Here is a 15,292-nt window from a genome sequence, read left to right on the forward strand (position 1 = left end):
ACTTTTGTACCCTGGGCCCACAACAGCAATAGCATCACACATTGGTTGCCAAAATGGATTGGTTTTTGTGATGCTGAGAGGTAAGTCGCTCCAATAAATACACCTCCCCATGACTCTATCTGCTTCTTCCTTCTCCTTTTTTTTATAAAGCGATTTTATGCCAGGTTGTGCTCCAGCTCCTGTTCGTGGAACAAAAAATGATGACCTCGCATTCACACTAGCAGTAGCGCTAGCATGTGATGGTGTGCCAGTTGTGGAGCCCCTCCCACTAGGGCCAGTAGGGCCACTACCCTGAACATCAAAATCAGGAGAAGATATCCCAAAAGATCTACCTGCACGTTCAGCTTTGTTTCTTTCCGCCTCTTCCTTCTTTCTGTCCTTTTCTTCAATTGCCTCAAGAGCTTTTCGTATAAGCTCCGGACTAGAAACTTTACAAATGCCAACATCATGTCCAGGGAGTCTAGCAAGATGGTATTTCAGTCGTGTAACCCCACCTGTCATCTTGTCCCCACACAATTTGCATGAAAGATATGCACGATTTGTCCCACCATCAGGGATCCCATACTCCCAAAATGGGTCCAAGTTTTTTGGCATATTTGTATTTTGTAGTGGGCTAACTCAAAAGGAAACCTACAGCACCAAAAAAAATTTGGAATTAGTAACTTAATAACTTAATAAGTAATACGAATTTACGAAATTCCATGGGTGCAGGTCTCAATATCAAATCCTCATTCTTCAAAGACAAATGGAATAAACTTTAACAAAGTTCTACAATCTGCAATCTTCACACAAAGGACCCTAGTCAAGCTATGTAGAAAAGAGTCAAAAGACATTAAAATCATAAAATATAAATGTATTCAATAACAGCGTTAGAGGACTGCGATTTGGCTGCTACAGGCAGTGTATAGTTATACATTGAGGATAATAAAAGCATTTATAAATTATATTTATGCTTCTAATGTTGGCTTATATGCTATCTTCTGAGGATAAGCAACTGTTGGGAAAGATTTCAATATGGTAGAGTGGGAGGGCAACTGTTGTGAAAGATTTCAATATGGTAGAGTGGGAAGGCAACTTTCCTAATCTCAGGCCAAAACATGGGATTATGCTCCATCTATTCTTCTAATATTGGTTCACTAACAATCTTTCTGAGGCTAACAATTCTCAGTATTTTGGTCATGACTCATAACCACAGTGTTACGAAGTCTTATTTTTTACAGGCTGCACACTTTGAAAACTTGAATCAATTATATATTAACCCTGATTTAATTGCAGAGATTTTACAGTGATTTTTTTGAAAGGGGTTTGTCATTTCTTCTCGGCATTACATTTTTAGATCTAACAGTGTTTAATTGGCAGGGCTCTTGAGAAGGCTCATTACTTTTCAACACCAAGCTTGAAACTTTGCCTTATCTCTGGTGCAAAAGGGCTTGAAGCGACTTGGTTATCTGCAGAAAAATTCTGAAGGCTTTCAAGCCTTGAAAACTTAATAAAGTTCCCCTAATAATTTGACTAAATAGAACTCAAATATGACTAATTTTGGGAGCTAACTATTAGCGTTTCTGGCTTGCTGCTCCTCTGGCTGTGAGAGTTTTAGATCACTGGTGTAAGTTTGCAGGTGTTATAGTAAAATTTTGACGAAGATTTCATCATAAGTCTTGGCATAGAGACTGATTTTCAAGAAGATTGTTCATTGCTGCATATATGTCTAAGGCTAACAGGTTTGTGTTTCAGGTGTGACATTCCTCTTTGAAAGGGTTTCACTGTTTATTTGGGGTCTATACATTGATATTTGAAGGATCACATTAATATACCAGCAACAAAGGGAATGCCGCAAGGCTTCAAGCCTCAATCCTCTCCCTAACTTGACATATTTCCTCACCTTCACATACTTCAGATCTGAAGTAGTTGTTGCAGATCCTAATCTCACTGATAATACATAACAATAAGCCCTAAACACTAATAAAATAACACACAATAATCATAAAACAACTCACATATTCTTCTAATATTGGTTCACTAACACTGTGGTTATGACCAAAATACTGCGTATATAGTCTCGACTCTCGACTCTCCATGGCACATGCATATAGAATGACGTGCGTCGTGCATACCTGTAGGCTGGCCGCTGTACAGTGTATGTAAACCCTCCTTCGCAGCCAAAGATCAACTTCAAACCCTCCGCACTGTTCGCACTCGGACTCTCCAGCTCTCGAAAATAAAATGACGCCCTTACGGTAAACAAAAACCTATTTTATAAACTGTGCCGGCGATATATACCATCGTCGCGCGATTTTTATAAAAATATCGGCGATATCTCGGATTTCTCGCGAGATTTTCGAAATTAGAAAATATCGCGATTTTTGCCAGCCGAAATTTCGTTTTGATGAAAATCGCGCGATATTTACGAATATCGCCGAAAAATCGGCGATATTATCAACACTGATGTAGAGTGTCTCCTACTTTATAGGAGTCCTTATTGAGTTTATTTTGAGTTGTAATTAATTAATTCAGTTTAACTGAGTTAAAGTCAGTTAAACTAGTTCCAACTGTTGGAGGAACTAGTGGGAGGTCTAGGAGCGTGGTGCTGCCTGTAATGATCAACCAGTGAACTGATGATTCACTTATAAATAACTCATGCATGTTAGATCTGGGTGTTAACCAGTTGAGATTGGAGTTCAGGGACAATGTATTATCGGTTGTATAATCATTCGAATTGTACAGGTGGTGCATGGAGTCAGAGGAAGGCCTATGATGGATTGTGCAATTCCAATTGAGGAATTACCCTAATTAAAAGGGGGCTAATTCCCAAGGAAACAATGTAAGGAAATAAGGACTTGGGCAAGCAAAAAATTGGTTAAGTATTGGCCTGGGCTTGTCTAGGAAGTGTGAGACAAATAGAGATAGCGTTGAGGTTGCTCGGGCTTGAGCGAAGCATTGTAATCTTCTCATATTTTCTGACTAATGCAGTATAAAGATATCAGGGGTTTTTAGCTGTGGCTTTCCCCAGGAAATCATTGTGTAATGTGTTGATTGAATTCTCTCTTGTATGCTTTGTGATTTTGCGATCGTTTAATTGTTTCTGTTGATGAGTAGAGTAGATTCAAGTCTATTGTTTTAGCAAATTACAATTAGCAGTTTGAATCTACAAAGAATGTCTAAATGGTATCAGAGCAGAAATCACTCTAGAAGAGAAGAATACAAGTTTGTCTTTTGCAGGTGAAATCGAATTTGCAGTGTCATACTTCAGAGCTAGCAGGATGTCGTTATACAGATTGAGACTCGAATATGCCCTTGAGGGTAGTTCAAACTATATGGCTTGGCAGGACATGATGGAGGCAGTGTTGGAAGACAACGGGCTTAAGGAATTCATAGACAAAGACATTCTTAAGCCTTCGGCAGCTGATGTTCAAGATCTGGTAGATTGGAGAAAATGTTTTGCAAAGGTGAGAAGGATTATGATGCAGGAGCATGAGGCTTGAAGACAAAAGGCTTCGAATTTTATTTCAAAAATACAAAAAAAATTTACAAGCAAAGGAGTGGGATCCTTTAGCTGTCACTTTACAAAGTTTTCTAGATAGGATTTGAGATAGAATATAGGGATTTGAATTATCTTGTAATAAATTCAAGTAGTTAGGCTTAGTTGAGATTCGTGAGGAGAATATCATGCATATTAGATATTATCTAGGATTAGATAGATTCGATCCATTGATTGAGGATTTGATTGTTGTATGTACTGGTACTTATGTAAGTTTTGATTTAGTAGAATGGGATTTGACAGATTTTTAACGGATTTGGAATCTCTCTATATCTTTGTGTATACTGTGTTGAATGGTCAAATCTCGAAGGGTTGAATTTCCTTCGAATTATTTCGAAGTGTTATTGATTTCCAGTTTGGCCCCTCTTTCCTTGTTAGTAACCTGGACACATGGAGATAATGTCAACACGACCTTTTGAAGGACATGTGACTAGCAGTTGGAAGCCTTGGGTGCCCCAGTGAGCCACCTATGGACGACACATGGACCTCTCTTAAGTTGGCACGTGGCAAGGATGACGTTAGTGTGATGTCACTTGGGCAATCTTCAGACCCCAAAGGTCAGAAACCCCGTAAGGGCGGATTGTCCCGGGAAATCCCAGACACCAAGAACCGTCAGTTGATGACATGGGGGGTTAATAGAAATTTCCCTATTCCTAAGGGTCGTTACACCGAAGTAATCAGATGGGTGTCGGGGTTGTGGGGCCACAGGGACCTGCAACAGATAGCATGAGGGGGATGATGTGGGCGTTAGTGGGAGAGTTGGCGCAACCGTCAGCTGCTAGGTTGGGTTCTGGGCGGAACTCAAATAATAATTTCAATACACCCTGAGGGTCTTGGAGAAGTGACACGTCAGCCAGGCAGATTGATTCCAGGGGGAAGGCTCATGTTAGGAGTCGAGGCATTGAGAGGGTCTCAGAGCCACACCTAATGGAAGGAAATACTCGTAGAAATCTTTTACCCCATTCCTCCAATGTGAATGAAGGGGTCGGGTATGTGACACCTAGAAATTGTGTTGGTAGAAAGGCAAGAAACAATTGAGAAATCCTTTTCAAATTTCACAGCAAACTTGTTCATTTGAGTTTTTTTTAAGACTGCTATCTCTTGTTGTTGTGGCTTCCCTTCGCCCTTCTTCTTCTGTAGACATTGTGATGCATAGTGACCATGCTTGTGACATACAAAACACTTGATTTTTCTCAAGTCCTTCTTCCTTGGCTTCGAGGTTGACTCCTCACTCTTCCCTTTACCAAAATCCTTTCCTTTGCCCTCCCTTGTCTCGCTGACAAGGGCCAGTTCTCATTATCTTCCTGTTTTCTGGCTTTAGACTTCTTCAGAGTCTATTCTTGGACACAATCATCCCAAAGCCGTTCTCTTGTGCACATACACCATTGATAAATGGTTCCAAGGGATTTGAGAATCCATTGAGTGCCATAATTACCAATTTTGCGTCAGTCACATTCTCTCCAACTACTGCAAGCTAATAATGAATCTGAGTGATCTTCAAGAGGTAATTGATATCTAAATCTGATTTGGATATCTGTGTAGATATGAGCTTATTCCTTAATACCATCTTCCTATTTATGTTCTCACTGTGGGATAGACTTGATAGGGCGTTGAACATCTCCTTGGTTGTCTTCTTCTCAAACAAGTGAGGAATTAGATGATCCTTCACTGCATCCAAGATTATGAGCATGACTCTGGTCTCCTCCTTCCCATCAGCTGCCAATTGTAGCCCATTTGTCAGTGAAGGTACTACTTTGTCAACAAATCTTCCAAAGATCATTTTCCTTCAAAAGCAAAGCAACTCTTGCTTTCTAGGGGAGGAAGTTTGAAGTTCCATCCAATCTATTTTCAAACCTTAGACCAGCCGCTGCCGTCTTACAAATCTAAACAAAACTGCCTTGCAAATGTGCTTAGTCTTTCAAGCACCTAGTGAAATTAATAACTTTAGCTCCCAGATCTACTAGATTTGCTTCTTGTATAAATCTGTTTGTTGGTCACCCAGATCTACAAGATTAAGGCTGGTGTATACCTAGATCTGCACTAGATATGTCTGTCGGTCACTCAGATTTGCAAGATCTACTTGCTGTATAATGCTGGTCACTCTAATTTGCAAGAACTGCTTCTTGTAATACCTAGATCTATAGCTGTAGCATTCATATCTGTTGCTGTAACCTTCGATTTGCTATAGTAACCACTTGGAAATCGACTTCTCTCAGGGATCAGGCTCTGATACTTGGAAATCGACTTCTCTCAGGGATCAGGCTCTGATACCATATTAATTTTTTTTTTTCCAACAACCTAGGTAAATTAATTCCTTATGATTTCCTTACTAAAAATATGATTTAGATTAAAGTTTTTAGCACATTGAATAAACTGCACTTGCTACTAAAAAGTCAGTTGAAGCTACAGGAAACCAATCTCCAAAATACACTTAGAAATTTTTGCCTTTCAAATATTAGTTTTCAGTAAAATCACTCCAAGCTTACAAGGGCCCCCAAACTGGGAAAATAGCCCATTGAGAAAACGAGAAAAAAATACAGCAAAAGCTAGCTGTTTTGGTGCACTGTAAAACCTATACAGTCTTGGCAAAACCTGTTGTAAAAATCCTCTTATGACTATTGAATTCGTCCTAGAAATTTGTACATACCCTTCTTTTTCGTTAGGTTGTACGATCTCTTGAATTTGCCTCTTTACCTATTGTGTACAATGCCTTCAATTTATGAGAGCTGGGTTAATCTTCTTTTGTTGTGCACCTTGTTTCCTCTTTTCTCCTTTGGACTTGTACACTGAAAATCCTTTATTACCTTGTCACTTGTGTTTTTCTAACACTCTCTGTGTCTTTTCCTTTCACTTAGTTTTTTTTTTTTTTAAATAACATTGAGTTGATGGCCAAGTCTCCATAACCCTAATTTGAGAATGAGATTAACGGTTGAGATTACATCTAAATCACTAATGTAAATACTTCACATTTTATTAGACATTATTCAACTCACTAATAAAATCTCTTCACATAATAATTAACTTTAGTTAAAGTGAATTATGAAATAGAAAAGACCTATTTGGACAACTTTCACATGTTCTACACTAGACTTGTGCGGAAATTTGTGTTCGATGCTACAAACATCAACAACATGAAGACTATCTTTTATAATGTGGTTCCCATGGTTGTTCCCCATTTGTTTCTTTGTTGATTGTGGTAGTTTGGTAATAAATTGTTGCATGACAGAGAAGCTAACATGTATGAGGTTTGGGTCAATAACAAAAGGAACCTCTTGAAGTCCTCGAGTAAAGAGGATAGAGTCTAGACAATGCATATCTAGTTAATTGGTAGTGCTCTTGGGTAGAAAAGAGGTTCAAACAAGTTTCAAAAGACAAAGAGGTGTGTTACTTGTTCTCTAAGGGGGTCCAAGTTGTGGGTAAATAAGGCTTTGTGCCAACATAGATCTACAAGTTATTGTAGAAATATGTAGACATTACGCATCAAAATCACTAGCTTATTTGCTACTAGAGTGTGGAATTATGCACTACATTGAGTTGATTGCAAGGGGCATAGATATTGAGTTTGCAAAAGAATGAGAAGATGAATAGGTAGATTAAAGAGTTTTTCGATAAAGGATTCGTTAGGGAAAGTATTATTGTGTGTGATTGTAACTTTGTTAGTACCAAAGAAGGAAGGTGAGTGGTGATAGTGCATAGACACCAGATCTTTGAATAAGAGTACAATTAAGTGTACCATTGGCCATGTCCAAATAAAAGATATCTTGAACTATTTGTGAGGTGCAATAACATTTTCCAAATGTTGTTCTACAAAGTGGATATTGCTAGATTAAAATGTGAGAAGTTTGCAAATGAAGGATTGGCTTCAAGATGAAGGACAATCTATGTTAGGTAGGCTATTAGAGCTTCAAATGTTTTGGGGGAATACTTTGGCAAGTCTTTTTTTTCCTCATGTAGCCAAGCACTCCACCCTCCAGCCTTCTATAGGCAAGGATAAGATATTCTTTGGGGCTCAAGGCCATTCTCATTCAACAATAAGGCTTGAAACCATTACTACAATTATTCTATATGAGCTCAACATGTTAGTTGTGGGGATTGAACCTATATGGGGAGGATAACAATCATTCCTCCCAACCACCTAAGATAAACCCAATCGACAAATACTTCGACAAGTTTGTCATTCATTTTTAATAATTAAATTTATTTGATTTGTTGCACATCTAAAATTAGTTATGCATTTATGTACGAAGATTTGTAAGTTTTGTAAGGATAAATTGGAGTTTTTGTGATCTTTGGTGAAGTCTCAAGCATGATGTGGAACAAAATCAAGGCAATACTTGACCAACTTACACTCTAGAGTTATTCTGCGGGAGTTTTTGGAAGGTGGGTGTGGATAGGGGTTTTGGGAATGGCTAGAAGTTCCCCCAACTTTTCATTGAATTACCTTTTTTATTTGACTGTCAAAAAATCATAAAAAAATCAAAATCTCGACAAAAATTAAACTAAAAATTAAAAAAAATTAATATTACATGTTACACATAATATATCCTGATGACTATTCATGATTCAATAACTATCAAAGAGTAAAACTTAAAGGTAAAATGATATGACTAGAAGCTGGTAACTTATTTAATAATATTGAGCATGTGCATTGTCGAAAATGCTTAAAAGTTAAAATACTATAGTCCAAAGTGGTAAGAATCAAGATGTTGATAATGTAATGTTCAATTATATAAATTTTCATTTATGCCTCAAGTTACACATGAAGGATCTGATTTCTTTATTTTGATAAACCAGTGGCATGGCTTCACTCCATGCCTAAGTTTTCCTAAAAGATGAACTACCTTGGTGTCAGTGTCCTTAAAACAACATCCTCAGAGAATAAGTTTTCCTAAAAGATGAACTACCTTGGTGTCAGTGTCCTTAAAACAACATCCTCAGAGATTACATAGCCATCCAGTCTAGGATTGACTCTTGTAGCAAAGGTTTGGTTGCAACCCTCTCTAGTGTCTCTCCCCATTTTCAAAAGAACAAAAACTTCGAAAGCAAAGTGAAAATAACAACAATACTATGTTACTGCATCTATCAATCAACAGGAATGGATCTGTGGATCCCCAGATCTGATCCTGATTTGGATTTGGATACCCCTACATCTGTTTAGGATCTCCTCCAAAAATGGATCCTTAAAAATGAAACATACTAGAATTGTTTTTTTGCCCTTTTTTTTTGTTTTCATTCATTGTAATTCAAACTGTTAACTGAACAATTATATTGAACAAAATCTGCAAAAATGCAGTGGGGTACATCAATAATCTCTATGTTGCCAAAACTCTAAGGCAGGAAGGTCTATGTTGACATGCCCAAAAAGAACATTGTTGACTTAGATTGCCAAATACTTAAAAGACTTACACTCCAACATTTCTGACATGAATATATGCTCACAAATTGATTACATAACAATAAACAAAAGCAGTGCATGATTACCCTGGTTTTTGGATGACTTCTTGTGACCATTGGCCGAGATAATAATGGATCCTTTTCCTACCTTTTTCCAGGCTTCTGTTGAATTAGTTGTGCGTACTGATTTGTTTGGATTTGGAATATCTTGTGCTAAGAATTCTTTTTGTTCTTGAAATTCCGCTGCATCAACTTGATCTGCCCAACTTTCCATTTTCTGAGGGTTAGACTTACCATGGGATTCATGACCCAAGTCTTGTGGAGCCGGATTTGCTTTTGGCAGACTTGGTCCTCATTTTGTTGCTTTTCTTTGGAAACCAGAGTCAGTTGAGGTGGAGGAGGAGCTGGAGGAGAGTTGTCTCACATAACTAATTGATGATCCTCAGTGGACCCAACCCACCAAGTAGATTTTTGCCGCTTCTTTTTATAGTTCTTTAACTCAGTTGTACAATGAGAAGCTATATGGCGTTTTTTAAACAAGCCCTACACGTTAGGGAAACACCCTCGTAATTTAATTTTTGTGTCCAGGAAAAATATTTCCCAGTCAAATATTTTTTAGCTGGAAACCCAGCACTAAGATCCATTTCTAAACAGATTCTGGTGTAAGTAGCAATGCTTCTCCTTTGAGTTTTGCTGGAGGCAAAATGGAATTTTTCTAAAGCAGAGCTAATAGCATGAAAAGAGGGAAAAGCCCATAGATGCATTGATAAATTTGGAAGATGCACGCAAATAGGAGTAGAAGCCATGACTTCTGTCACTGGATCAAAGGATGGAGACCAAGGTTTCGGGCACAAGCCAACATTGTCCAGAAAACATAGACCTGAGTTAAAGATCAGATTCCTATCTTCAACACTATCAAACTTAGCAACAAAACAACCCTTGGCACAATGTTGGATGAAAACTTCTTGCTTGATCACAGGAAGCCAATTTTTTGCTATCCAGGTTTTGAAGATCTGCAAACGATGGCCAAATCCCAAAAAAAGCAACAAACCAAAGTGCTAGTTCTGAGGAAATTTGCTTCTTCATTAGCCTTCGAGCCAATGGGGATGGAAATATAGGGTGCTTCAGGAACTAGAACATGTTGAAAAATGTAACTAGGTTCGGTCTTCATAATGACGTGTAAATGTGATTTTATGTAATTGATGTAAAGAACGAAAAAATAAAATTATTTTTGTAATGCTGGCCTCATGGGTTTCATGAGCAAGGAATTTTATTTTTAGTAATGGCTTCCATTGTGAGTCCTTAGGATTGGTCATAGAGTTAGAGAGTCAATGTCATGTATGAAGGACCCTTCTTGGGCATGATACATTTGTATATGAGTCAATAAAAATGTCAAATAGCCCTCCAAGACCAAGCTCAAGAAACTCCTTCAAGTCGGCCTCAAATAAAATAATGAATTTGCTCCTAAAGTCATGTTGGCTCACCCTCAGTACAAGTCAGCTTATTATGGAGGCTCCAACAACTATAAATAGGGTTAAAGGTCTGAAGTAGTGAGAAGTGTGAAAGTGACCAAGAAAGAAGCCTCATAGCCAGCGAGAAGAAGGAAGGAAGAGTGAAGTTCTTTGGATCTGTTTTAGGGCTGTTTTACTGTCACACGTGCGAAGGAGAGGGGTCATCTGCTGCAGGAAAGGACGAAAATATTGCAGACCTCTAAGGCAACCGAATTCAGGAAAAAGTCAAGCCAAAAAGGAAGCTGAGTTGAAGGAAGAAAGTCTCCTTCTAGAGCGAGGAAGATAAAGGGTCAAAGTTGGTCAAACACATGTGCTAGGGTTTCTGAAATAGAGACAAGGAGTGCAGTGCTGAACCAAGGACCGAAAATCTGAAGTATAGCCGAAGTACAAAGAAGACAAGCAGTTGGATCAAGTGTTGACTTGGGCACGAAAGAGAAGCAGTGAAAGGAAACATGTGTCTTGGTCTTGGAGTGGCAAATAGGTCAAGGGTCTTGTTCTTGGTATTTGTCATTTGGAGTCTTTATAGAAGAAGAATTTGTTTGGGGTTTCCTCTCAAAGTGGGAGAGGTTTTGGCCCTGGCTGAGAGCCGATATTTTGTGTCTCTTGTCTCTTTATGGTTTATGCATTGGTAGCTGTTTGATGAAGAATAACTCTATAATAACCTAAGTAAAAGAAGATCCTAATCTAAGAAGTAAAAAGCATTCACAAGCAGTTATTAATAGAAGAGAAATCACTTAATCTCGATGCCCTAGATTTCTCAACAGAACAGAGGAAGAAAGGGCAGAAGATTGCTGAAGCATGGTATGACTGAAAGAAATAACTCCACCGGAGGCAATGGCTGGATCTGAAATTGTAGGGCCAGACGAGGTTGAGAGGATGGGCACCATGGCTGGCCATGACAACGAATGGGGTGTGGGGTGCGGCAACAGACAGGGCACATAGTGGCGGTTAGGGCCGAACCCTAGCCACTGCAGACTTGAGTGCACACAGCATCACTTCACATAACATATCAGGAGCGTTGACCAACAAAAATGTAGGATTTTCTTCTGTGACTATTCTCCCACTAAGGATCTTGTGCAATGATACAACTACTTGACCCTGTCAATTGTCCTTTGAACCTCCCATGCAGCCATAAATTTGTCAATAGACTTTCGAGCATTACAGATGAGCAAGGACGAGGAAGAACTAAATTGATAGGCCAGAAGGGCGTTCCTTCTTTCCCCGTAATGTCCTTTCAAAAGAGCGCCCCTTTTCCTTAATTTACAATGCAGGCTGGCTGGTTGGTGTGTGTATTTGCTGGGCTATACTAATACAAACAGAGGGATCACCGTATATGGTAACTATAATGGTATGACTAGAGCAAGGGCCTTGTATTTCTTGAACTGCCTCGGCTTCTTTGTATCTACTTCTCACCCCCAGAGTAGTCACCAGCGATTTGGTTTCATTGGAGGGACACACAATAGATGCTTACTATCATGGTTTACGTCCAGGGGTGGACATCACAAATGGGGAGAGATTGCAGATTGTGCAAATGGGGTCTGATTGTAGTCCAGAGTCCAATGGGAAATTGAAATATAGTTTAAGTTAATATATATGAATTTTATTGCAAACTTTAATTTATGCGGCAATGTATAGATTGTAGGATTAACTTTAGTTTTTCAAGTATGTAAGTTCTAAAATTTATATATTATAAATTTATAATTTAAATTATATTAAATAATTAATAGATAAGATTAATCATTAATTAAAAATATCATATATTAATTATTTTATATAAATGTTATACATTACATTACACATAAGTTATATGCTTAAAAATTTACATATATTTAAATTAATACAAGTTTTATTTTAAAAAATTATAAAAATATATTTATATTGCTTGTACTTGCCGTTTCCCCACCATATCTGGATCCTATGTTTTAAAAAATATGGTAGATCTTTATCCGGATCCAGATCCTGGTAACTTAGTTATAATATAACAACGAATGATTCGTGGGGGTTGTGCTTTTTATTTTTATTTTTGGGTGTAGGTTTAGGGTTTGCCTTCATTTGTTTTATTATTCTTAAATATTTTTGGGTTTATTATACAAGTTGCCCCCGCTACTTATACTCAAGTTGGTGCAACTTGCAAGGATAATTCTGTTATACTTATTTTGGGGTTCAATAAGTAGCAGGAATGTTGGAAAGATTCTTTTTTAGCAGGAAGTCGACTAGGACATTGTGAATGTTCTCAACATTTGCAATGTTGATCCTTGACAAGAAGCGTAACATTCCTTGGAATGTGGGAGCTTGAGGGCCAGGTCCCCCTCCCAACGGTGCGAATGAGTTACATTGCAGCTATGTCTTAGAGTATTATAGAGGTATGAGGCTAATTTGTAAGGAACTCCTACTTGCTTCATTGTTTTGGTACCAACAATGTTTCAGAAATTGAAACTCCCTAGAAATAGCTTGAAAATTCTTGGCCAATTTCTAAATTGGAAACACTTCCAAGTCGTTTTTTGGCCATTTCTGGCATAGAAGGGGGTGTTTCTGGCCCCATAAGCATAAGTGGGATCATGTTGGACCCACAAAACCCAGATTGCCAATAAAAAGGAATAATAACAAGAAAAAATAAGATTACAATGTTCTAATGAAAGGGAAAAAACAAAAGAAACCTGACAATTTAGGTATTTTCTTCTATCCCTGACATCTTCCTCCCTTTCTGGACACTGCAAATAATTCAGCCTGCATAACTACCACCATGGATTGCATATAAAGGAAACAAGCTCCACTGTTTGGCAGAAATCAGCCCCTAACTGTAATTGCATTCATAATATGTTGGCCTGGTGGGTGGTTTGGAGTCTGGGCTTAAGATTTTTTAGGTATATTCAGTAGATTGTGACTAAAGTTGCAGAAACTCCTGTAGTTTCAGTTGTATTGTTCAATTTTTGAAAACAAAGTGAATTTTCTTAGCTATTTTTAATTTTATTTTGGCATGTATGGTCGAAGTTTCCTAGTGTTCGAAGTGACCCACCACCCCACACACACATGACAAAAAAACCTCTTCCACCCCTGGTTGTAAGAGCACCTTGCTCATCTCAGTTCAATATAGAAATGCTGTCTTTGCATGCAGATAAAATATAAAGGCTTATTTTTTCAAGACAGAATGGTTCATCATCTCTTTTACATGTACTTGACATTTTGTTGCCTGCAATGCTTCTGCAGGGTTATGTTATTTACCGGATAAGAGTGAGGCGTGGAGGTAGGAAGAGACCTGTTCCTAAGGGTATTGTTTATGGTAAGCCCAAGAATCAGGGTATTACCCAACTCAAGTTTCAGCGCAGCTTGAGGTCTGTGGCGGAGGAGCGAGCTGGTCGAAAGTTGGGGGGGCTAAGAGTTCTGAACTCCTACTGGATAAACCAGGTATGCTATTTTAAAGTTGTGTACATATAATCTGCGATTCATACGACAGTATTATTAGGATAGCTGTTTCGAACAGTCTCTGTGCCTGTCTGTAGCAGTTTCCAGTTGCTGGAGGTTTGCTCATTGTATCGAAATTCACTTTTGGTGTCTTTCACATTCTAACTTTAAAATTTGTTTGTTATTCTTCTAGTGGTTTGGTTTTATCTTACTTTTGTATCTGCATTTCAGGATTCAACTTACAAGTATTATGAAATAATTCTTGTTGATCAAGCACACACTGTGATCAGGAATGATCCTAGAATAAATTGGATATGCAACGCCGTTCACAAGCACAGAGAACTTCGAGGGCTAACATCTGCTGGAAAGAAATACAGAGGTCTTCGAGGAAGGGGCCACCTTTATCACAAGGCTCGTCCTTCCAAACGTGCCACATGGAAGAAAAACAACACCCTGTCTCTTCGACGTTATCGTTAGAAGTAGTTGTGTGTGTATTGTTTGCAAAATTCTTCAATGTTTTGTTTTCGGAGTATTATTTCCAGTTTATAGTCTGGACAGGAGTGCTGGCATAATTTTGTAGAACCACGTAGTTATAGAAACTTCCGTTGGTGGATGAAATTAAACTAAATTCTATTGGCTGCTTTATTTTGTGGAGGTTGATTCAATACATAATGATAGTTTTACAGTAAAACTCTTTTACCATAGGGTACATAATTTTGTTGTAACCTAATAATTTAATTTAAGGTCTATGAAGTATATATTTTGTTGTAACTTAATAATTTAATGGAAAGTCTACAAGGTACATATGTTCTTATTTAACTCCTGGAGTATTGTTCTGTCATTCGTGTCTTGTAGTAGGTGGAGAATTGTTTGGTATGCTCTATATCGATGGGGGTATCAATGCAGGCCAGGCTGCGTCATCCAAAATATAGTTTCCTGTGCTATACTCACCTGGTAGTCTTTCTTTCAGTCATTTACGGTCCGAATCACTATTAGCTTCGGTTATCAATTTGCACCATAGCTGCAGAGCAACTACAGCAGTGTCTGTGGCAGTATATATGCTATTGGATATCTGCACACAGACATCCAAATTTCAATGATAATATGCTGTTTCAGAGGGAAGTAAATGCTCTGCAGCTTGGCGTATCAGGCTTCACAGTTAGCTTCCATCCTTGCATTTCTTATAACTCTGACAGTGGTCATAAACGTCAATTGCACCTCACTTATAATGCTTTATAGACGGTCCATGCTAGTTGCAGTACAGAATGCCTCATCCTATATATAGCTTCCTATGCTGTGCACACCTTGTTGCGGCCTCGGGTGAATGATACCCAACATACTACCTCTGCACAAGATGGATGATATGTAACCCAGCGCATCTCCAGCCAATGGTATACCTGTGGAGATAGCACGGTGGATATCATTTTCCGTGTTTTAGCTTTCAGTG

General features: G+C 38.3%; 1 protein-coding gene across 1 annotated transcript in view; it reads left to right on the top strand.

Moving 5' to 3' along the window:
- Nucleotides 1-14,606, top strand: part of LOC149242196 (large ribosomal subunit protein eL15y-like) — a 35,824-nt gene extending 21,218 nt beyond the window's left edge. The window contains exons 3-4 of the mRNA XM_089374184.1: nt 13,651-13,848; nt 14,077-14,606. Coding sequence (XP_089230310.1) covers nt 13,651-13,848; nt 14,077-14,322 — 444 coding nt within the window. The 3' untranslated portion in view covers nt 14,323-14,606. The remainder of the gene's footprint in view (nt 1-13,650; nt 13,849-14,076) is intronic.
- Nucleotides 14,607-15,292: the final 686 nt, after the last annotated feature.

This window comes from Pinus tabuliformis, chromosome 8, assembly GCF_031772625.1.
Source record: "Pinus tabuliformis cultivar Carrire ecotype Pingquan chromosome 8, CPIR1, whole genome shotgun sequence".
Taxonomy (NCBI): Eukaryota; Viridiplantae; Streptophyta; class Pinopsida; order Pinales; family Pinaceae; genus Pinus; species Pinus tabuliformis.